We start from the raw sequence: 24,054 nt of genomic DNA, 5'->3' as shown, positions 1-24,054 counted from the left end.
GGAACAAGTCAGACAAAGTCCCCGCTCTTATGGAGGTTACATTTTAGAGTGAAGATATCTACAGGACAAAAATAGTAGCTATCCATCTCATGGTTTTATTTGCCAGGAAAATAATGTGGTCGACTGACTTGGGTCAGGGAAGCCCCCTCTCTGTGCAACATGTGAGTTAACGTTTTAAACAGCTACCCTGGGGTGTAAGTTTTGAGAAGACAGGTGCCTTGACCATCTGGTCCACTCTCCCCTGTAGCCCCAGTACTTTAAAGCAGCGGTCTCTACACTTTTTTGTTGCTCTGCCCCATGAAAGAATTTTTAAAATTCATACTCCAGGTAGATTTGTAAAAGTTGACATCTGAAAACTCTTGCCACAACTTTAACGAGTATTATAGCAATGGACTGTTTTCTGGCATGTTGCTTCTTGTGTAAGTGCTCTTGTGTATTTTCATGAAAACTGTGGAGCTGTAAATTTAGCTCATCCGATTTATGGGAAGTATCCACCATATTAATTGGCAAAGTTAATCAAATAATCTAAATCATACTTACTTTTTTAAATTTAAAAGCTATTTGCCTTTATTTTTAATTTTTAAACCAAATAAAAGTGCTAATATTATGTCCCCGTGACACCTTCTCATTCCTTAATTCCAAGCAGGATGGAGGGAGGGATGGATGAGTTGGTGAATGGACAAATTGATGGACAGATACGTCTCCACCTTCAAGATAAAGCAGAAAGTAAAGGCCGTCTTCTTACTAAGCTCCCTTTGCTTGGTGCTCAAGGAGTCACCCTCAGGAGAGAGACATTCTTGGAGTGCCTTGTTCAGGTCCTGTTAATTTACACTTAAGGCAATAGGAAGGGTGGTATGCCTTTCCCTGTAGAAGGGGATATGTATAAAGAGAACTGGATGACTGAGTTTGCAGGCTAGTCAATTTTAGGAAAGAGTACGGACATACAAAAATTCAGGAACAGGAAATGGATTCCCCTAATGTTTCCAGGCCCACAGACCCCTTAAAATGTCTTCCTCTATGCCAGGGTGCTTATAGCTTGGGTTGGAAGACCCTTCTAGAATGGAGCTTGTCACAGCGCATTACTCAAAAAACTATTTCTTAAATGAAAGAATAGAAGGCTTCTAGGCAGAGAGGTGGCAAATGAAAATTGCATGAGGCAGGAACTAAATTTATTTGAAAACAGGAGGGGTATTGGGTATGGGCAGTGGTGAAGAGACGGGCAAAAAGGTGAAGCCTTCGGTATTCCCATCCCACCCAGAACCCTTTCCCTGATTGGTAATTACAAAGGAGAAGGGACTAAACTCATCTCTGGGGCAAACATTTAATCTCATTCATCCATCCCACAAATATTTATTAAGTACCCATTCTTTGTCAAGTCCAACAGAAAACAAGGCAAACAAGTTCGCTCTGTAAGGTCTTACATTGTAGAGGGAAGAGACAGACTAGGGCACAGTGCTCTGAAGCCAATAAATCAGGTTGCTGGGCCAGAGCGACCTGTGGGAGGGTAAGGGCATGGACATGCCTAATGTCAGGGTCAAAAGGGCTCTCCAAGCAGGTGAGGCTTGAGCTGAGATCTGAATCGTGATAAAGAGGGATATATGAAGACGGGATGAAGACACAGTGGAAGAGCATGCCAGGCAGAAGGAACGAGAATTGCAAAGGCTCTGTGGTGGGAAGGAAGAAGAAAAAAATGAGCATGGCTGGAGTCTGATTAGCAGTTAACTGGACAAACCTCCCTTGTTAGCCTTCTTAGAGGCAGGAAGCAAAATGATAGCCAGTGTACGTATCGCAAAAGATGTGTAGTCAAAAGGCAACCATGGGTTTTATGAACAGGACCATCAGACACAGTGAGGTTTCCTGAGTGTCTTTTCTCCCCCTTACTTTATACGTCCATGCAGAGAAACCAGAGGACTTCAGACTTCATTCCTGAAAACCACATGTTCAAAGTCCCTTCAAGTAGGACCTCATGTGACCACATTGCTGTGAAACAGAAACTAGAGCTGAAAGGTAATACAGACTTTGGAGTCTGAAGACAGGAGGCGCATTCTAGCTCTGACCATTTATTATCTGAGTGACCTTGGGCAGGTCATTTCACATTTCTAAGTTCCTGTTTCCTGAAGATTCTGGAGAACACGTGTACATGCTTATGAGTGGCATTTTATTTATTCTTGAATTTCTTGCCAGGCAAACAACAATGGATGCTCTGTTAGTTGGCCAGTGACTGTTTCTAGAGAATTCAATGCCATGGTAGACAGAGGGCCCTCTTCTTCTGAAGAGGGGGTCTGGCTCTCCCCTCAAATGCTCTGACACCGAAACACATTTCTCAGGCAGGAGGATTTGCTCTATGTAGCCTTTCCCATATACAAGGAGGCCATTTAGAGCTCTCCTTCACAGAAGCTGCTGCTCCGAAGTTGTGAGGGGCTGACCCTTGCTGGGAAAGCTGAATACAGATAAAGGTGTGACTGAGTGAAAAAATCCCATCGCATGAACTTCCAGTTTTGTTGAGCACTCAACATGGTTCACCCCATTTTATAAATAGAGCGAGGATGCAGCTGACCCCAAGGTCACCCCTTCTTTGCCCACTACTTATATGCTTCTCTCTGCTGGGTTGGCCCCAGAAGCTGGAACCATGGCTCCAGGTGGCTTTTGGAAGAGAAAATCCAGTCTTTAATCTTCAGGTAGAAAATGCAGGGGAACGGCTCTGACTGGCCCAGCTGGGATCCCACGTCTATCCTTGGTAGCCAATGGGATGGGTCACTCTGACTGCCCAGTATGGGTCATCTGCTCCATCGCTGCTGCCAGTGCCCTTAACAGAAGGGCAAGGACAGCAGGTATCTCAAAGCTCTGAGCTGTGCAGGTATTAGGGTGCACAAAAAAGAGCAGCACAAGACACAATACTTGAGCTCTTGGGCATGCTGCAATTGATTGGGGACACTGACATTCATTTGAAGAGAATGCAAAGCCAATCCTCTACGTGTGGGATGGAATTTCACAAAGAAGAGAGAGTGCACTGGACACCAGTGTGTTCAGAGAAGTGACACCCTGGGGAAAGAGGAAGTCTCAGCTGGTGGTGACAAATTGGACTGGAGAGTTGGAGGGAGGCTTGGCTATTGAAAGCCCTGGAAGCCATGTGGGGAATAATGGTGGATTCAACGCCATTGTAGGCTCCTACTACATGAGGAGAAACAGCCAGGTAAGCAATGTAGTGGGGAGGTTGGGGACAGTCTCCACAGCCAAGTGAAGGAAGCTCCTCCCCCAGGCCTCCCCCAGTGGCCTTCAGTGCCAGCATGTTAGTGTCCCCTGTGTGACTCTCTAATAGCACGCTTCCGTCTCTGTCTGGGTTTCATTCACATTATACTAGTTGGTCCCTCAAAAACTGCAGTGCACATAAGACTGACAGTGGGAGCATGGATAAAAGCAGGTCTCTGGGCCCATCCTGGTCGGGGGAGGGTCCAGGCGTCTGTATTTTTAACAAGCTGCCCCAAGTGATTCTGATGTGGCAGGTGGGGCAACAGACTTCGAGGAAAGTTGAACGGGACAATGTCAGAGAAAGGAAGGAGGAAGAGATTTTGCCACTTGTTTGTTAAAGGTGGGCTTCCAATTGTCTGCAATAGTCCCAGCTGAGCAGCCATTTTCATTTAATGAGTGGAAGGGTGGGCAAAACCCGAAAACCAAACAAAACCAAACAAAACGTCGTCTGGACTGGGTTGGGGATGGGTGGGAAGGAAAGGCTTGCGAAGGGGAGGAGTCAACAATCAGAGAAACAGATGACGGGAGGGGTCGGGGAGAAAAAGAGAGAGGAAATTTGTTCAGAAAGGCCACTTTATTGATGGAGATAAAACGGAAAGGAATTCTCCGCAGCCCTCCCTCATTCACTTCAGTGGCTTCACGGGGCATCTGAGACCGGTGTGGGCAGGCCCGTTGCCAGCTCCGCGCTGCCCACTCCACATCAGGCGGCCACAGAAAAACACATCACAGCTCAAAGAAGACTCACGGTGCACCCCAGAATCCCCCAAACAGTTCCTGTGCATTTTTAAAATATTGTACAAAATATGTTAAGTAGGAAAGGTCAGCTGTGCTGTGATGCCTGGAGGACGTCCTTTTAGGATTACCGTCCCCAAAACATTACTTACTTATTGCAGTGAAACCTCTAGAAGGTAGAGCTGTACAAAAAAAAAAAAAAAAAAAAAAAAAAAAAAAAAAACAAAAACTCTAAACAACTTTAAGAAGAGCAGCGACTTAACACTGCTTTAGTTCATTTAAATTTTCTTTCTCAAAAATACATTCCTAAATATACAAACTATACAATCTTGTCGTTTTAATGCTGGTTTTTTGTTTTTGTGTTTTTTTTTCATAGTAATAGAACCCAAACTAAAAAATCTGTTCATCTTCCAACCAACAGGAGCGCTAGAGGACTTGTGACTCAATACCTTCATATAACACCACATAAATAACTTTAGCCACAGTCTATGTTCACAGCGTGGTCATGAGAACAAAGGAAATACTTTTCTGGCGATTAGACGTCATCTGCAGAGAGGCTTGGGATATTCATGCGAGGCCGGGTGAAAAACGCCATCTTCTCCCTGTGAAAGAGGCCATCCCTTTAGAGCAGGAGTTTCTAACATCACCTGGTCGCTAGCATGGGCAGGACCATTCGTTGCAGTGCAGGCTGTCCTGTGCATTGTAGGATACGCAGCAGCCCCGGCCTCTGCTCTCTTCATGCCAGTTGCAGCTTCCCCACCCTTTCTTCTAGCTGTGACAACCAACAATGTCCCCAGACACTGCCAAATGTCCTTGGGGGGGGGCCCACATCATCCATGGTTTAAAACCAGTGCTTTAGGGGGCATTAGCAGGGTCAGTGACTTTTAGTTCAAATCAGGGACCTCTGTGAGTTTAAAAGGACCTTTGGGCTACTTGTCGTGTTTGTTTGTTTTAGATTCCTAACTGGCTGAAAATTAGAAGATGTCCAAATATGGTTATATAAATTACAGTATATTTGAAATGTTTATGTACCACAGAGGAATGTTTGTTAGTCTTATCTGAGAGGACATCGCGAGTCTAAACACAAGGCCCTCTGTGGATGGGAGGCCCGGATCACTGGTGCTGGGTGCTCTGCTGTGAGACGCCTGGGTCCAGCACAGCAAGAATGTGCCTCCCTGAGATCCTGGCAGGAAGCAGGCAGAGCCAGGGGGCCCGGCAGGCATCCATCGCCTCCAGCTCATTTATCATTCAGCCAATCCTCCACAATTACTGGTGATGAAATGCTACGAGGAGAGGCCAGAGCAGGTGGCTCGTTCATTAAACAAGAGGATCTGACAAATTAGCTCGAGTTGTGCGGGGACTGAGCAAGACAGCCGAGGAGAAGCACTGCAGAGCGCACACACCACCAGGGACCCCTTGGCAGAGGACGGACAGCGGATACAGACAGTGCTGCTGCTCTGCTAGAGAAGAGAGCAGTGAGACGGAGAAAGAAGACGGCGGCTGGGGAGGCTGGTGTGAAAGGGAAAGGAGGGCTGGCGGGCAGCTGGCCGCCCTCTCGCTTACCGGAAAGACTGCACTTCTGGGGGCTCCTTACAGCTCTGGCCTCGGAGCCTGTGCACGTCCTTGGCGGCTGCCCTCATCATCTTGTCTGTCTGAAGCTCACCCTTGTGCTCTGCTTGGTCCATCTGTAGGGCAAAGTCGGCAAAGCCAGGAGGTTGTGGAGATTCCTTAGGGCCTCCAGGAATGGGTCAGCCAAAGAATCCCTTTGCTGATGGGGGAGGGACCCACACTCTCCGTGGGGCTCAGGACTGTGGGACCCACTCAAAGCTCGGACTTGTCTCCTTTGCAGCCGGGCCCCCCCCCACCCCTCCCCGCCTTGGGTGTGCGGCACTTACCCGCTTCTCTAGCGTCCTCAGCAGCAGGCGGAAGCGCTCATCCTCCCGCACCCACTGCGGCAGCTCTTTCTCCCCGTGGCTCTTGGCTTGCTCGAGCTGCTCCTTGAGCTCCTTCAGCACCGAGATCTCCTGAGTCAGCTGGCTGTGCCAGCTCCTGCTGGCCTGCAGGTCTAACTCGAGGTCCAGCGACGTGCGCATCAGGTGCTCGTTGCGCAGTGATCTGAAGGATGAAGGCTGCGGGGCGGAGATGGCTTTGACTGCTCAGTTCTGGGCCGCGACTACTGAGGCCACATGACCCCCTCCTCTGGACCTCAACTACCTGCCTCCATTCATCTTTGAACCTCAAATACCCACCTCCACGCCTCCCGCGACCTTGTCTTGATTTTTCCCACTTCTACAGCTCATGTGTTTTGAGCATTTTTAGGTCCCGGGCACCGTGCTAGGTGCTTTACTCCCACTGCCTCGGGTCCTTTTCTCCACCCTGTGAGGGCTCCTCTGTTATCATTGCACAGAGGAGGCTCCCAGAGGCTAAGTCACACAGCTCATCAGTGGGAAAGCTGAGAGTCCAGTCCAGGCAACTGGCTCCAGACCCTATCCACTCACTTCCCACACATGCCCGGTTCCTCACTCTCAGTGCTCTCAACATTCACACTCAGTCGGTGCATTCCTGTGTCTATCCTGCTTTCCAACTGTTTCCTCAATGCAGATCCGCTTCCCTTTGAGAGTAGAAGCCTAGTCTTCCTGACGTGGTATTCCTGTAATGGACATCTATTGTTTCTGCTTGTCCAGCCTCTACTTCCCCAGTCCTACAGTAAAGCACCCTTATCTTCCCTTGGGGATCCACTCCTCCTCCATGCTCAACCCATGTGGGATGGGAATGCCACCCGAACGTGGCCAATCAGAACTGCAGTGACTGCTTTGGGGGTGAGTATGTTATTGAAAGCCAGCCAATAATACTCAGTTCTGGGACTTTTGCTGAGCTACTTGGAACAAAAGGCAATATCTTTACACAGAGGTTGTTAAGCTGGCAATATATAAACCTTTATCATCACACGGGGTGACTTTGTTTAAGAAGTAAGCTATCTGGAGGGAGCAGCGCCATGGGAGGAGGACTGAAGCTTGAGGACATTCTTTCAAATCCTGGATCAATCCATGCGTGAAACTAGTCCAACATCCTGGAGTTTTCCATTAAATGGGCCAATGAAGTCTCCCTTTCACTTTCAAGCTGTGTTTGAGTTCTTCCGTTATCTGTATGTAAAGGTCCTGAGTAATAGAACCATTAACTCTCCTTCTCCTACCAAAACCCAGTCATGATTAAAAAAGAACAGCTAAGTGACAGTGGGAGACTGAATTCTAAGCCGGCCCCTAGGATTCCCACCCCCTAACCCACACACCTGTATAATGCTCTCCCCTTCAGTGTGGGTGGGACCTATGAATACGATGGGATATCACTCCCATGATTAGGTAACTAATCAGGTGACTCTGAGTTAATAAAAATGGAGATTGTCCCAGGTGGGCCTGACCTAATCAGGTGACCCCTTAAAAGATGAACTGGGCTGTTCCTGGAGAGAGATCTCCTGCCGGCCTTGGCGCAATGTACGTTGTGGGGAGGGCCACACGGCCAGGACCTGTAGGAGTTGTGAATAGCCCCAGTCCTGCAGCTAGCAAGAAAACACAAGGAAATGAATCCTGCCAAGGCCTTGAGGGAGCCGGGAAGGGAATCTAAAATTCCAGATGAGGATGCAGTCAGTCGATTCTTAGATTTCAGTCTCGTGAGATCCTGAGCGGAGGCTCCAGCTAACCTGTGCCTGAACTCCTGACCCCTGGACACTGTGAGATAATGAATTTGTATGATTTTAAGCTAAGCTGATGGTAGCTTGTGACGCAGCAACAGAAAACAAATACAATGACCAGTGAAGGGATTTGTGACATGGTACATAAAATGTTCCTCTGAGACTTCCTCACTTAAGGCTGACCTGTATACTTTTGGGAACAGGAAACAGCTCAGTGCAGAACTGCTAGAAAGCTCGTTGGGTGGCCATTGTCTGGTCTGTGCTCATAAATGAACAGGGTCAGGAAACCCTGCTGAGGATCTACGTGGCTCCAGTTCTCAGAGCAAGAAGAAGTGAAGATTCTTTTGCTTCGCACTGACGGATGTCCAGTCTTAGAAATCTGCCCACAGCAGGCGGAGGCGCAGCTCAGGGCAGCGTCCGGGGCCCTGGCCCAGCCTCTGGACTCTCCTGTTCCCCAGGGTGTAGTTTGGCCCCCCGGAAATGTGGGCTCAGACCCACCACCAAAGGCTCCTGAGGAAGTTGTCCTCTTGGCTACGAGGAAGAGGAGGTGAGGAAGGGGGAACTTCTGCAGTGGCATTTCTCCCGGAATGGATCCAGAATCCTCTGAGGACCTTGTTAAAAATGCAGTTTCCAGGGCCCCACCCCAGCTGCTGAATTCAACGGTCTTGGAATGTGGCCTTGGAGAGTGCATCATCCAAAGCTCCCCGGGAGACTGTGCAGCACCGGGCAGCCACAGGAGACAGGGGAGGGGTAGGAGACCCAGGGTGGGCAGTCGGCCATCCCCGTCACCTGACGTCTGTCCACATTCTCCCACAGCCAGCACCCTCGTCTGCACTGCTTTCTCCTGCTCACTCTACTTCTTTTTGGAGATTTGTGGGACAGGTGGTGATCGACAAAGGACCAACTCCTGATTCTGGCCATCAGCAGCAGACACGCAGGTCTGCAGGAGACACGCAGCCTTTCCCTGCTCGGGGCCATCAGCACGCTCTCCTTTCCCTTTCCCTTTATCTACTTCTTTCTGACATTCTGGCTTTTGGTTTCTTCTAGTTCAGCAAACTCACCAAAAGTGCTGTAAAGTCTGTGTTCCAAGCACAAAGAGGGGAGGGCCACTCTGCCTCTCCAGTAGCATGGCTGCTAAAAGTCCCGATCAGGAGTCAGTCCTTTGCCTAACGCCATCCCACCTGCATCCTTCAGCCAAGTCTCCATAAGGAAAGGTGAGATTTCCCTCCAGGGACAGCTGTGCCTCTTCCGGGCATTTCCAGCTGCACTGAGAGAAGCCCACTCATGCCTCCCTGCTTGGTGCTGGAAGTGCCTGGCGTCTATGCCGTCAAGGAGGACTGTCAGAACCTTTAACCACTCAAGCAGCTGGACGCCACACTGAGCAGTGTTGTGGGAGGCAGGCTCCCATCAGTGACCATGACGTCTTGGGTTAGTTAGTTCTTAGCAACATGGATTTCTACCCAGAAAATTCACATTCCTGATCTAACGTATTCGTTATGATGATAATGTTACATTTACCCTCTGGCACCTTCCCCGGGGCCTACACAGGCCTTATAGTTCACAAACGTCCATTCTCAAGCACCATCACAATTGCAAGAATGGCTTTCTTAAATCCAGTGGCTGAGGAGAAACAGTCAGAAGTCAGGGGATGTGCTTGGGGAAACAAGGGCAGAGCACATGTTCAAATGGCTTTGAGCGGACGGTCTTACCCGCTTCACCCGGACACTGCGCCGCTCCAAGGAGTTCCGCACAAAAGGTGGCTTCTTGGACAGTGTGGAGCTGTCACTATCACTCCGATTCAGCTACAAGGGAAAAAGTCATGGAAGTTAAGGTCCAAATGCATTGGGAAGGCAGGTGGGGGCCAGAAGGGTGGTGTTTTGCCCCCACTCAGACCAGTCTTTGCTCTCCTGCGCAAACAACCAGAGTTCTTGTTCCCTGGGGACTGCAGGAGGCAGGTCTCATTCTGACCCGCCTTGTGAGCTGGCTTGACTGCAGGATTCTTCGACTGTGATTCAGGAATCCCCAGTGTCCAGGTCACATGCAGTGACGTCAGGAAACCCCTGTACCTTTTGCAATACAGGCAGCTAACGTGCGCTGCGCTTACACTGTTCATTCAAAGGCTTACAAGCTCAAACAATTAGCTCTTTTGAGACTTGACACAGAAGGGATGGGTTTATGGTATTTCTGGGAGGCACTGCAGGGAATATTTCTGGGGGGATTAGTTTGATAAGTAGCCAGTAAATTAGTGGAATTTTCATATATTGAAGACTTTAGGTCCTCTACTCAATCTCATACTTGTAGGCCTTGGATCCTGAATACCTGATATCGAGAACCCCCCTCAATATGCCCTGCCCCTCGCAAATAACAGTAGATAGGTAGGTGGCAGGTTGAAGATACAGGACAGGTTCCACGGGCCTCTCTGTCCGGGATGATTTATTGGAACATTAGGCAGGAAAGCTCTGCTTGCACATCCAGTTACTGTTCACTGGTTCTGTATGGTGGCAGCGAGAAATGGATATTGACACCTCACTTGAACCCAGGACTCAGGTAAGATGTACAGGTGTCACATCTGTGCCATCCTCGGAGGAAGGTCAGGAACAGGTCTTGCTCTCTAACCCCAGCAACCACCACGCACGTGCTCAAATCCTCATTCACAATAAGACTAAAAAGAGTGGGCTGGTCTAGGAAAGGGGAGGGCTATCCGGGGAGCAGGGCTTCTGCATGCCAGCAGGGCCTGCCAGACAGGTTGGCAACCCAATAGGTAAGGAGAGCCAGGGGGCCAGAGCGAACCGGAAAACCCCCTCCCCTCCAATCACCCAAGGGCGGTTACCCCAACTTCTCGGCTCCAGCCAGTGGTTGCTGGGAGAGAATGTGTGGCTCGTGGTGCCAGACTATCCCTTTCTTCAAGAGAAACTGACATTGAGTGAAATTGCTCCATGTTTCTTCTATGTTTAATAGCCTTTCCTAAGTTTTCCTAAGTTTCCTAAGTCTGTGGCCATTTTGGAACCTGCACCCTGGGATCGATGCTCAGGAGGTGAAGAAGAAATGCCCGTTCAGGGACCGAGAGGGGTCAGTGTGATCACAGCAAGTAGCTGAGTGGAAGGGCAGAGTGTGAACAAGCAAGAGGGGAGAGTCGGTTGGAATTATAATAATATTGGCCATGTACGAGTTACCGAGCCGTTCCCATACTTTATCAAAGTCAATCCTTCAAACAACCCTATAAAGTCGGCCCATTAACTCCATGTGAGGAAACTGAGGCTCAGAGGCGTTACCTTGCCTGAGGTGACTTACAATGGGAGAGCAATGGGGATTTGCACCCAGAACTGTGTGAGGCTGAAGGCTCTCGGCTACCCTGTGGGAAGCAGGCCCTCTGGGAGGAGGAAAGAACAACATAGTATTTGCTTACCCGGCACACGTATTGACTTTGGGGTCCGGGGGAGAAGGTTTTGGAGCGGATGATGGTGCTTCCTCGAAGAAATGGCCCTGGAGATGGCGTGCCCACCCGCCGGTCCTTGGGCCGCACCACTGTGGGCGAGGGGGCTGGGGTCTCTGTGTTGGTCTCTTTGTCCACCTGAGGGAGAAGCCACGGCTGTGAGGACCCCAATAACCACAGGGTCTCAGCCACCCAACCCGAGACCCACGGGGAAGACTCTCCAGCGACTCCCCACTCCTGTCACCTCACCTTTGTCCCACAGACACAGCTGGGGGCTTCCTTGGCCCCAGCCCTGCTCAGCCAGGACAGAGCCCAAGGTCCCAAGTGCCGGCCGCTATTCCTTGGGGCCAAGGGGAGCATATTCAGTCCCCAAGCTAGCTCGCGTGAGTAGCAGACACACCTCAAACACGCATATCCTGGACTTCACATCCTCAAGCCTTACATGCCAGACGCATTTTGACAAAGTCACACCCAAGGTCTCCACTGCCCCAGCCGAGAACTGCTGATGTTTTCTTGGAATTACGGAGGCAAGCTACAAATCTCGTTTCTTACACTAGGTGATTCGGTTTTCTACCGCCCTTTCACGGTTAGTCACCAGTAAAAGATAAGCAAACAAAAACACCTAAATGCGGGGCCTTCGTTAGCCTTAACACTGCTTTTGGGTAATTTTGAAAACGGCACCCCCTTTGGCTGGAGAAACTGCGAAATGGTTTCCCTTTGGTGTGGAGCGGTTAGAAGGCGACCCTGGATTTTTCTCCGGTCCCCCTTGGCCAGGCACCTTTGTGCAAGGCCTGCAGCTCTGCCTCCAGGAGCCCTGCACAAACACAGTGGAGGGGCTCTATTTCCACGAGTCCTGCAGGTGAAAAGAGTGCCGAGATCTCTGTGGAGAGTGAGTCCTGTCGTAACACGTCACCTTAGTGCAGCAGTGAAGCTGGGGGTGAGAGGAACCTGACTAGACTCCCTGCTTCTGCTGGTGCACTTTGGGCCGACCCAAATGAAGACTTGCATTCCAGAACCTGTCTGAACGGTGAGCATTACTCTGTCCAGTTTAGAGATGAGGCAATGAAGGCTTGAGGGGGATGGAGTCACCTGCAGAAGATGACGCAGCTAGGGAGTCGCAGAGTCAGCATTTGAACCCAGACCCCTCTGACTGCAAAGCTAGGTAGAGGTCTGTCCAGAAAAACAGGGGAACTGCACACGGTGGGAGAGAGGAGGGGGTAAGTCCGCCTCTCCTGGTTTACCATCACCGAAATGAGCCTGAGTATAAGCAACGACACTACCTTACACCTTCTGCCGGTCAACCCATTCCAAAGGCCTGTCTCCTGAAGCTGGAGGACAAAACTTACTTAGTTTAGCTCTGAGCCTTTTCTAACTGCCCGGGCTCAAAGGTTGAAGGTAATTTCCCTAAGACAGCCCTTCCCATCTCCCCGGCCCTCCCTACCTTTACCGCTGGGCACTCATCCATTTCTGGGGAGGATTTCTCACTGAAAATGTCCTCCTCTCCGTCTTCCTCCTCTGCTGCTGCCTCGTTTTCGCTGGTCTCCTCCTCGAACCTCCTGTGATGACACAGAACTCTGGTTACCCACCCAGAGACCCCCCCTGATCTGCTCATCTGCCTTTAAATGTGCCCAGGGGAGGGCTTCCAGGATGTTCTAAGACGTAGTTTTGAAGAAAAAAAAAATCCATTTTAGTGAGATATAATTTACATACGGCAAAATGCCTTTTCAGTGTCCAGTGTGACAAGTTTTGACCCATGTATTCCTCTGTGACCAATACCACCAAGATATAGACCATTCCATTACCCCGAAAGCTTCCCTTATGTCCTTTCTCAGTTAATTAATTAATTTCCCTCCACCCCCAGCCCAGCACTGGTCAGCTTTCTGTCACTATCGATGAAATCTGATTTTTTCCAGCATTTCGTATATATGGGAACCAGAGAGTACGTGCTCCTTTGTCTCTGGCTTCATTCTCTCAGCAGAATGTTTCTGAGATTCACCCATGTTGGTGATTGTATCAATAGTTCACTCCTTTTTGTGGCTGAGTAATATTCCATCGGATGGGTGGACCACAGTTTGTTTAGCTATTCATCAGGTGATCAACATTTGGATTGTTTCCATTTCTTAGCAATCGTGAACAAAGCTTCTATAGACATTCACCGACAGATCTGTGTAGATACAGGTTTTCCCATCTCCTGGATATTGTGTTAGTTTGCTAGTGGTGCCATAACATAATACCACGGAGTAGATGGCTTAACATGACAGATATTTATTTCTCGTAGCTCTAAAAGTCCAAGACCAAGGTGTGGGCAGGTTTGGTTTCCTCTGAGGTCTGTCTCTGTGGCTTGCAGACCGCCACCTTCTTGCTGTATCCTCTGATGGTTTTCCCGTCATTGGTATTTCTCTGTGTGCCAAAATTTCCTCTTCTTACAAAGATACCAGTTATATTGGATTAGGGCCCATTGTAACTTTAACAACCTCATGTTAAGTTAATCACCTTTTAAAGCCCTATCTTCAAACGCAGTCACATTCTGAGGTCCTGGGGTCCTAGCTTCAATATATGAGTTTTGCAGGGGACATAATTCAGAACATAACAGATACATACCTAGGGATAGAATTGCTGGGTCATACAGTAAGTCTAAGTTTATACTTTTAAGAAACCGACAAACTGGTTCTCCAACGTGGTTATGCCACTTTACATTCCCACCAGCAATGCTATGAGAATTCCAGTTCCTCATCTAGACTTGGTATTGCCAGTCTTTAAATTTAGTCATTCTACAGGGTGTGTACTCACGTCTCATAGTGGTTTTAATTTGCACTTTCCCACTGACAATCTTTTCATGCATTTATTAGCCATCCCTATATTTTCTTCTGCAAAGTGTCTTTTACAATCTTTAGCCCATTTAAATACTGGGTTGCTTTTTTATTATTGAGTTGTAAGAGTTCATTGCACATTTTGGATATAAATCCTTTGTAAATATTTTCCCCAAGTCTGTGGCTTAACTTTTCATTTTCCAAATGGGATCTCCCAAAGAGCAGAGGCTTTTGATTGTGATAAAATCCAATTTATCAATTTTTAAAAATGGCTTATGCTTTTTATGTCCTACCTAAGAAATCTTTGCCTACCCCAAAGTTGCAAAGAATTTCTCCTGTATTTTCTTGTAGGAGTTTTATAGTTTTCAGCTTTTATGTATAGCTCTATGCTCCATTTCAGATTAATTTTTGTACATGATGCTCAAAGTTTATTTATTTTTTCTCTATGGATATTCACTTGTTCCAGAATCCTTTGTTGAAGAGGCTTTACTTTTGGTGATATTCTTCATAATTAGTCTTTCTTCATGGACTTCACGGTTGGAAGCGGTTGGTGTGACAAATGGACTGCATTTGTTAATTAGTAATCTATCTCTATTCCCATCTTTTCCTTCTCAAAGACATACATAATAACCGCCAGGCTTCTGATCAGCATGAGACAGCATTACCACACTGAGCTGAAGGAATTCCAGCCAAAAGCAGAAAATTTGACATCTAGTTAGCTGGCTCAGTGAGACTGTGGGTAAACCTAAAATCTCCCTTAGGATTTTCGCAGTGGGGAGATCTTGGTTCTCTACCCCCAGCCCCACCATTAAAACCTCTTCTGCACTTAGATGGGGGCTTGGATACGGCGGGGCTTTGCTCGCCCTTCCACGGCACCCGCAGCCTCTCTGTCTCCTTATAAAAGAACCATTAAACATGGGAACATGCAAAAAGTACCTCCTCCGGAATTCTGCAGACGCCACATTAACCAGCATTTACTGAGGACTTAATAAGCTCCAGGTGCTATGCTAAGGCCTTGTGGCACTGCAGCGAGTGATTACTGCCTCCATTTTATAGGTTCACAAGCTGAGGATCAGACAGTTGACAGGCCTTGTCCCGTTCACGGGCTGCTAAGTGGTGGAGCCAGGTTTCCAACCCAGGTTTGTTCAAATCCTCTAAGCGCTCAACCATATGGAAATCTCCTTTGATTATGAATCTGATTTAAATATTTTCAGAAAGAAAAGAAAACAAACACCTCAATTGTAAAAAGAAAAATAATTAAAATAGACAACACCTTTGTACCCTTTGGAGCAGCATGAAAAGAAATATCTGATAATCTCGAGGGCTGGTGAAGGTGGGGGTAACAGGCGTATCCCTGTGGGGAGTGTAAATTAGAGCAGCCGGTTGACACTCTGAAGTCAACTTGGCAGAATCTGCCAGAATCTGCCAGAATAAAGCATGGACAGAGTCTATGTAGTTGGATTATACTGAGTGGTGGAGAGGCAGCAGGTTTGGGGGTACTCGTAATCACTGCTGGCGGGAGCATTTCCTAGCACCATCTTATGTGAGAACTGTTCCACAAGGCCACTTCTCAACATCTGCCCTAGACCAACACAAGTTCCCAAGGAGGCCAACACAGGGATTTCCACTCTAGCATTGTTTGTGATTATATTCTCCTCTATTGTCTAACACTTTTAGAGTTTTGCTTTGCTTGTGAATCTTAAAAAAAAAAAATCAAAAATCCAGTCTTCTGAGTATATGCGCTGAAGAAACCTAACCAAATCAAAGGAGGGAAAGACGAGGGCACCCTGGGCCTTGGGTACTGGGGGAGAAGGAGAGTAAATGAGGAGAGAGGGCTGCTCTTTTGGAGGCCTCTGCACATGACTCCTGAGCTGGGCAGGCACAGCAAGGCTAGTTAACATTCCAGGGCCCAAAGAAGCCTGCCGCCTGGGGGAGGGGCTGCAGATGGATTTACCCCAGTAGAGCAGCTCTGGGATTCCCAGCCCTCTTTGCAAGTCAGTGTCTAGGGGAGTTTGAATGGCAAAGGGTGGGGAGAGAAGGGGCCACAAAGGGAGAGAGAACAGAAGGCGGTTGCTAGGCAATGGTGTGAAAAGTCTCAACACAAGCTTGGAATTTGGAGAAAGCACTGATATTGTGCCAAGGTTTTGGAAGACAGTCCTGAGCCTATTTCCGGCATCAGACCTTTGCCTGTATGAACCCCAGTCCAGCCCAGCAGTGTGCTAGAGAGAGGGAAAGAGATAAAGGGAGGCAGAAAGGAAGGGGGAAAGGGGAGTGGGGGAGAGGGAGAGAAGAGAGAGAGAAGGGGGGGCAGGGAGGGAGGGAGAGTAAGGGAGGGAGGAATTGAGACAATTTAGAGAGAATCCTAAAAAAAAAAAAAAAAGGAACATATAAAAATTAAGGAAGGCTGCCATACCCTTCATCACATGGAGGGATAGTAAAGATGTGTAAAAGAGAGGTCAGCCCAAGGGCCAAATCCAGCCCACTACCTGTTTTGGATCAAAGTTTCAGTGACAGGGGCAGTGACAGTGGTTGGTGTGCATTTGGCTGTTTTCACACCCAAAACAGCAGCGTGAGGAGATGCAACAGAATCTGTGGGGCCCATAAAGCAGACAGGTACTCTCTGGGCCTTTCCAGCAAACATGTGCTGACCCCTGGAGTAAAAGAGATTAAGGAAAGATTCCTCCTGAGACCACATGTACAATTTCGGGCTGGAACAGAATAAAACAGAAGAGTTACTGAGTGCTTCCTGTGGGTCAGGGTCTGGGTTGAGCTTATTATGTATCATCTTATTGAGTCTCCAAAATACCCATGGGTGGTGGCTTTCCTAAAATTTGTATTTCACAGACGAGCAAAAGGAGGCTTCGAGCCATGGTTCTCAGCCCAGGTTACACATTAGAATCACCCAGGGGGGCTTTTAAAATGTACGGTGCCCAGGCCTCAGCCAGACCTGGGCTCCCACAGGAAGCAGCCCAACCGTCCTTCCTCCCAAGGACAAGACTCATAGGCTATGATCACCTTCTAGACGGAATCTGCCTTCTTCCTTTTGAGCTCGCAGTTAGCCGTGTTCCTTCTTGTTTTCTTTCTTTTTTTCCCAGTTTTTATTGGGGAATATTGGGGAACAGTGTGTTTTTCCAGGACCCATCAGCTCCATGTCAAGTTGTTGTTTTCAATCTAGTTGTGGAGGGCGCAGCTCACTGGTTCAGGTGGGACTCAAACCAGCAACTTTGGTGTTACCAGCACTGTGCTCTAACCACCGAACCAACTGGCTGCCCAACCTTCTTGCTTTCTTAATAATAATTTTTGCCATCTGTTGCGTGTCTACTGTGAGCTTTTAAATCTTCATTAATAGCTACTCGTTCAGTCCTTTCCATAGCAAGCGAGATATCTAACAATACTCTTGTTTTATTTGCATTACATTCAATTGTCCCTGGTTACCTTCTGAGGCAGACTTGGCTCCCAGTCCATCCAATATCCAGTTCCACTTTCCTCCTTAGTAATAGAATGCTGAGTTTTGTATTCAACTTAACAGACCTCATTTCCCAGCCTCCCTTGCAGTTAGATAGGCCAACTGGCTATGCTCAGCCAATGAGAAGCAAGTAGAAAATGCTGGGTGGGACTTTTGGGAATGCTCCTTGGTTAAAAGGCACATAGACACACGCTTGACTTTCCTCGTTCCTGATGTGTGCGATGGCTGGTGACCCAGCAGCCATTTGGGGCTATAGCGCTGTCTCGATGGTGGAGGACACACAGTAAGGACACAAAGCAGAGTGAGAGGAGTCGGGGTTCCCAGTCACATCTTGGAGCTGACAGATGAGCCTTGGATTGCCTTCTCCCATTCCTCTTTCTAAGTCACAAAGAAATAAATTTCTATCTTCTGCTCTCTGTTCTTAGCAGTCAAATGCCATTCCTTAAGGAGGAATCTTCGCTTTATGGCAAATTACATTTATTTCCCATTTATAATAATATAAAATGACTTTAAGATTTTTTTTCCTCTTTTTTTACCAAAACAAATGTAAGTGCATCAAGAGAAACTAACATTAGAGGTGAACTAGCATGACTGTTTCCTAGAACACAAAATAACAATTGGGAAGGGATTTGGGGAACCACTATACCAGGCTGTTGTACTTCACCGTTGCCTGTGGAGAAGCCATGAGGAGAGGGAGTGTCTCAGTTTCCCCAGGGGATCACGTCTCTTGGTTGCCCTGGTGTTTGGGGATCTCTGTCCTAGGCCCAGGTCCAAGCCAGACCCGTTCCTGAGGCTCCAGGGAATGTTCACTTACCAGCTGTCTTGCAGGGTCTGGGTGCTGCTCCTTCCTTCCTGCCTCTTCTCCAGCTCCACTGCCGTCTGTTCCAACAGAGCAGACACGGCGTCCTGTGGAGACAAAGGCTCATGGGCTCATCTGCACACCACGGACGCCGCTCCTCCTGGCAAGACTCAGAGCTTCTCAGAGCGTGAGCCTCCCAGGGAACGGAGGGTAAAACTGAAGACCAGAGGGTAAGTGTCTTGCCCTAGGGTCACTTCTACATTAGAAATACAGTGCTTAGTTCTCCTAACTAGCAGTTCTCTTGAGAAGAACCCCATTCTATGTGGACAATGTTGGAAGACAGCCAAACTCAGTAGTTGAGTGAGACAGAATTAGAGGTCTTCGGCTGTAAGGAGATCACAATGTAGTCAGGGAGACTATCACATGAACCATCAATAACCAAACAACGTGAGAAGCACTGTGAGAGAGGTAAGTGTGGATGTTTGGGAATAGAGGAACAATGGCAAAGCCAGCTTGGGGGGGGTTGCAGTCAGGGAAGGCTTCCTGGAAGAAGAAGGTCTATACTGAATGTTGTTTAGAGTGGAAAAGCCTGTGTGACTTGAAGAAATGCTTTACCCTCTCTGAGACTCAGTTTCCTCTAATACCTACCACAAAGGGTGGTTATGAAGTTGAATTGAGAATATATACATAAGGTGTGCAGAAGAGTACCTAGCACATAATTGGCTCTCAGTAAATGGCAGCTAGTAGCAAAGTGAAACTGATCTCGTAGTTTCCTGAGAAAACGGTTAATTTGCAAAAACCCTAAGCCAAAGTCTGGATAATTCCTGAAATTTTCTTTGGGGAAGGAAAGAGGAAACTGAAAATCAGTTGAAGGCCTGGTATATGCCAGGCACTGACAGATACAGCATTTTATCGAATCTTTACAACCATCCCGATAGGGAGAGATTATGATTAGTCCCTTGAGAAATGGGAATGAGGAAACAAATATGGCTAAATTGGATGTTCCTCATCCACGAAAATGTGCTAGAAAGTAGAGGGGTCTATTTTTCAGACCTTCGCAGACTCTTTTTGGAGTGGGCTTGGTTGCTTAGGAGACGTATGTCCTTAGGTAACCGTTCTGAGCCTGGGTAAAATGCACATAACAAACAGGACAGTGCCTGACATCATAGAAGTGCAGAAAATGAGGATGATGATAAAAAAGGAGGAGGAGGAGGCAGAGAAGCAAATAGAGTTCATTCTTATCCTATCCCTCCCTGTGTGACCCAGCCCGTCCCCTCCATTGCAATTCTGGGCAGTGATGTCCCAAGTAACCGACCATTTGGGATCCCATACACTGTGGCACCATGTTCAAGGGCAATTTCACTGCTCCGTTGAGTTCTGGCCAGTCTAGCTGGCCAGCAGATGTGGACTTTCCAAGTGCAGAAAACAGTTTAACGATATTTTTATGGGTTAAAGTATACTGCACTAAAGTGAAAACAATACATATCTTTAGCCCAAAATAGGCAAAGGTAAGATTTTCAAGAAATAAATAATGAAACAGATAGCATGGATCAAGCCCTTACCAAGTGCTCTTTAAAACTTTGTACTTCTTCCAAACTTCATAGCAACCCTTTTAAACTTAATAGATTCGACATGAAGAAATGGAGGGGCGGGAAAGTACAGTATTGACCCCCATCAGCCAACTAAGAAACACCGGGTCAGTCTTCTGAAGGTCGTTCCTGTGACCTTCCTCTGCCTCTTACAGAAAGCCTCCACTACAGACTACTCTGCATGTAGCAGGGTCTGAATTTTCTGACTTCCACAGGTTTCGCCTTTATTCTTCATTTAATTAAAAAAAATCATCAATTAAGGGTTTCAAATTAGGTCAAGCAGAATACCGAAGGAAGAGCACAATTGGGAAGGGGGACAGTTGCAGATGGGGGACTGGCCCCTCACAGAGATCTCTCCTACCCGGGCCCCTTCTCCCTCTCCTCTCACTCCCCTGTGCTCCATTTCTTCCACCTCAGATACCCAGACATCTCCCATTCTGGGAGAGCTTCTTCCTTCCTTGCATACCGGTGCTGCATGGTTGAGAGGATGGCGCAAACCTGAGGCTCAGCTCACCGTGCTCTCAGGCCCCGGGGTGGGGGCCAAGGCTCCCCCTGGCTTGGACTCCCTGCTCTGGTTCTTCAAGTATTTGTAGCTCAGCAGGTTGTACCAGCGAGTCGACCTCTCTCCAGACTGGCAGACCTCAGCCAGGCTGATCTGGGCACCTCCCTGTTGAGGATATGAAAAGGGAGAGTATAAGCGAGGACTGGAAAGGAGTTCCGGGGAATTTGGCTCCTGGGAAAAGTACGGGCAATACCTGTCCAGGTGAGATGGAAGCTTCCTTGGAGGAAGAAAGGGCTAGTTGTTAATCATTTCCAATAACTCACTCATTCACTGACTTAGTCATTCATCAGTTTACTCACTTGCAAAATGTTGATTAAATGTCCATCTATAGATACTGATATAGACAGCTCTCCAGGATATACGTTAATGGAAAAAATAGGATTGTGCAGAAGAGGATACACAGTGTGCTACTTTTTGTACAAGAAACGGAGAGAGGGATAAGAATACATACATTATTTCATGCACCACGAAGAAAGAAAAATAGTTGCCAATTAAACAATGAACTGCCTGCCATCTAGTATAAACTGCATCTTGACTTCAGAGATGATAAAATGTGAAAATAACGCATACCCTAAAATCTATGATATAGAGAAATGTTATTAGGTTATGAAAAGTTGTAGAGAAAAATAATACAGGGAAAGCAGATACTATGTTTCCCTGGTATTATATTATATTATTATATTATAATTATATTAAAGACCTGGTCTTATATTAAAATAAGACTGGGTCTTATATGAATTTTTGCTCCAAAAGATGCATTAGAGCTGATTGTCCAGCTGGGTCTTCTTTTCGGGGAAACAGGGTGGGAAGGGATGGGAGAGTGGAGGGAATGTGATTGTCAATAGGTGGTGACACATGGGCCAAACCCAGAGGCGAGACCGCGAGCCTTGTGCCTTGATATCTGGGAACAGAGAATTCCAGCCAGAGGAAGCAGCAACTACAAAGGTCTGGAGTGGGGAGCATGCTGGTGTATTCAGGGGCACAAAATGGCTGAAAAAGAGTCTTGAGGATGAAATCTATGAGGTAACATGGAGTAGATCCTGGAGGGCCTTAGAGGCCAGGTAAAGGGGCCAGGCGTGGACTCTAGGTGGAGGCAGAAGCCATGGGAAGCTTTCAAGCAGGAGTGGCATGTACTGATTTGCAATTTTAATAGAATCACTCTGGCTACTGTGTTGAAGACACAAAGGGAGGTGAGGACAGAGGACAGAGGCCCACAGGGGAGACCCAGAAGGAGACCGTTGCAACAAGCCACGTGACAGATGGCGGTGTGGGGCAGTGTTGAGAGGTGGCTGGAGGCTGGGGCTCTTTTCAAGATGGAGCTCCCAGCAGTTCCTGAAAGGCTGTGTGGGGCACAACAGGAAGAGAGGGTCAAGGATGCCCTTGTGGTCTCTGGCCTGGGCAATGGAAGACGGGCGTCGCCATCAGCTGAGACGGTAAAGACACGGGAGGAATGATCAGGGTGTCCTCGTGGGCAAGTTATCTGAGACGCCTACTGGACATGCAAGAGAAGACGTGGAATAGGCAGCCGACATGTAAGGTAGAGATGAGCGGAGAGGCTCAGGCTGGAGTCATACATTGGGACAGTGTTTGAAGCCAAGACAGGATATCACCAAGGGAATCAATGCAAATAGAAAAGGAAGAGGAGCAAGGCCTGAGCCCGGGGTCCCTCCAACCTAAAGGGACCCGGGAAACGAGGAAGAATTGGCCAAGGAGACACAGAGAGAAGCCAGTGAGGTGGGAAAATGCTAGTGGAGCAAAATGTCACAGGAAAGGCTGCCGAGGAAGGTGGAGTGAACAACTGAGCCCCGTGCAGTGGTCAGGCCACGAGATGATGGAGAACCGGCCGCTGGATTTAGCAACAAGCAGGTCCCCGAGGACCCGCCGAACACATTTCCGGGGGAATGATGACGGGAAAGAGGATGATGAGGGTTACAGAGAACACGAACATCTCCTTCATGCTTTGCTATAAAGAAAAGGAAAGAAACGATGCAGTAGCTGGAGGCAGAAGTGGGGTAAAGAAAAGGTTGATTTTTAAGCATGGGGGGAAAGCTGCAGGTTGGGATACTGACAGGTCAGATCCAGCGGAGAGGAAGAACTGAAGACAGAGGAGAGCAGGAGAGTAACTATTGGCGTGATGCCCTTGAGAGAGAATGGCCTTGGACGGGAGTGGGGAGGGCCCATCCTTAGAGCCAGGAGAAATGGCAGAAGCTATAAGAACAGCTGGACATGGGTGGCAGCTGCGGAAACTTTCAGGGTAGGGGAGGATACGGGTTCACCACTGGGACAAGCCGGAGAGTCAAGTCTGCGGAGATGCCGTGTAAGTGTGCGGAGATGCCGTGTAAGTCTGCGGAGATGCCGTGTAAGTGTGCGGAGATGGCGTGTAAGTGTGCGGAGATGGCGTGTAAGTCTGCGGAGATGCCGTGTAAGTCTGCGGAGATGCCGTGTAAGTCTGAGGAGATGCCGTGTAAGTCTGAAGAGATGCCGTGTAAGTCTGAAGAGATGCCGTGTAAGTGTGCGGAGATGCCGTGTAAGTCTGTGGCGATGCCGTATAAGTCTATGGAGATGCCGTGTAACTAGGGCAGCATTAGGGCTCATGGGAGCCTGGTGACCATGACTTTAAAATGACACCATCTGGTGTGGCTGTGTGTATTTTTGTCCAGTTGCACAGGTGGAAAGGAGGTGGAGAGTTCACTTCGACAGGGCCAGGATTTTGCCAAGTGGGGATGGCAAAGTGAGAAAGGGGCCAAGGAAATGGTGTAATTAACTGTTGTTAACTATGGGACATGAGTGGGGCCTGGGAAGAAGGCTGCCTCCATGGACCCTGAGCTTAGTGGCACTGAGCTTAGCAGCGGGGGGTGGGGTGGGCAACGAGGGCCCAGCTGGAAAGTCTGTGACCTGTTAACGCCACACGAAAGCTTTGGGGAGAACTGGTGCCTGTGGTATTGGGAAAGGCAGGCCACGTATTCTTCCTAAACCATAATCCAGGTCCGAGGACATGAGAGACCCTTAAAGTCACCCCGTGACAGATCAGAGAGTTTGATGGCTACACGTAAGGAAGCTGGAATCTGTGCTGAAATCCAGGCCTCTAAACCTATGTGCTGGACAAGCTGGGCAGATTACGTAGCCTTTCTGGGCCTTGATCCCTTATCTGTTAAATGGGGGCAATCCTAATGCTTCTTCCTAGGGCTGTTGTGAGGATTAAATGAGGTACTGCACACAGTTCTTAGGCCAGTACTGGACACACAGACACCACTCAGGACACGTACTATTGTGGCCTAGCTGATTCAATGGCTCTGAATAGACCAGGGATTCTGCAAACGCAGCAGTGCAGAGAGACTCTGCGTGGGAGCAGACAGCCCTTTCTCCTTGTGGCTCACTTCCTCTCCTCCTCCAGCCACCAAAACATGATAGCCTGACACTCCATGTCCCCACAGGATACGGAGAAATAGGTTTCCCATTGGCCACGGATGGAGAAAAGCCACTGTGGGATGAGCGCTTGGCTGCTGTCATGGCAACCAGCAATGGCCAGACTTCAATTAGGGATGAGGCATAAAAGGCATCCAATTAGGAGAAGAAAACAGGATTGAGTCGCTCCTCTTTTTGGAATGGCCAGGGCTGAGGCAACGTTTCACTGGAGGAGACCAGGTTTGGACAAGCGTTCTGCCCTGTCATTCAGCGTCCACCATGCTAGCCACACCCTCCGGTTACCATCCCCACCTGTGGGCT

The 24,054-nt window shown here is 48.3% G+C and overlaps 1 protein-coding gene across 1 annotated transcript in view; it reads right to left on the bottom strand.

The window, feature by feature from the left end:
- Positions 1 to 3,810: 3,810 nt before the first annotated feature.
- WWC1 (WW and C2 domain containing 1) overlaps positions 3,811 to 24,054 on the bottom strand; it is a 122,490-nt gene continuing 102,246 nt past the window's right edge. The window contains exons 16-23 of the mRNA XM_081035896.1: positions 20,281 to 20,433; positions 18,193 to 18,284; positions 12,544 to 12,658; positions 11,076 to 11,240; positions 9,379 to 9,471; positions 5,877 to 6,110; positions 5,545 to 5,666; positions 3,811 to 4,583 (exon numbers count right to left, since the gene is read on the bottom strand). Of these exons, the coding sequence (XP_080892022.1) occupies positions 4,517 to 4,583; positions 5,545 to 5,666; positions 5,877 to 6,110; positions 9,379 to 9,471; positions 11,076 to 11,240; positions 12,544 to 12,658; positions 18,193 to 18,284; positions 20,281 to 20,433 (1,041 nt within the window). The 3' untranslated portion in view covers positions 3,811 to 4,516. The remainder of the gene's footprint in view (positions 4,584 to 5,544; positions 5,667 to 5,876; positions 6,111 to 9,378; positions 9,472 to 11,075; positions 11,241 to 12,543; positions 12,659 to 18,192; positions 18,285 to 20,280; positions 20,434 to 24,054) is intronic.

This window comes from Rhinolophus hipposideros (assembly GCF_964194185.1).
Source record: "Rhinolophus hipposideros genome assembly, chromosome: 23".
In the NCBI taxonomy this organism is placed as follows: Eukaryota; Metazoa; Chordata; class Mammalia; order Chiroptera; family Rhinolophidae; genus Rhinolophus; species Rhinolophus hipposideros.
Note: the sequence above shows the minus strand (reverse complement) of the source record. Positions and strands in the feature narration are given on the sequence as shown.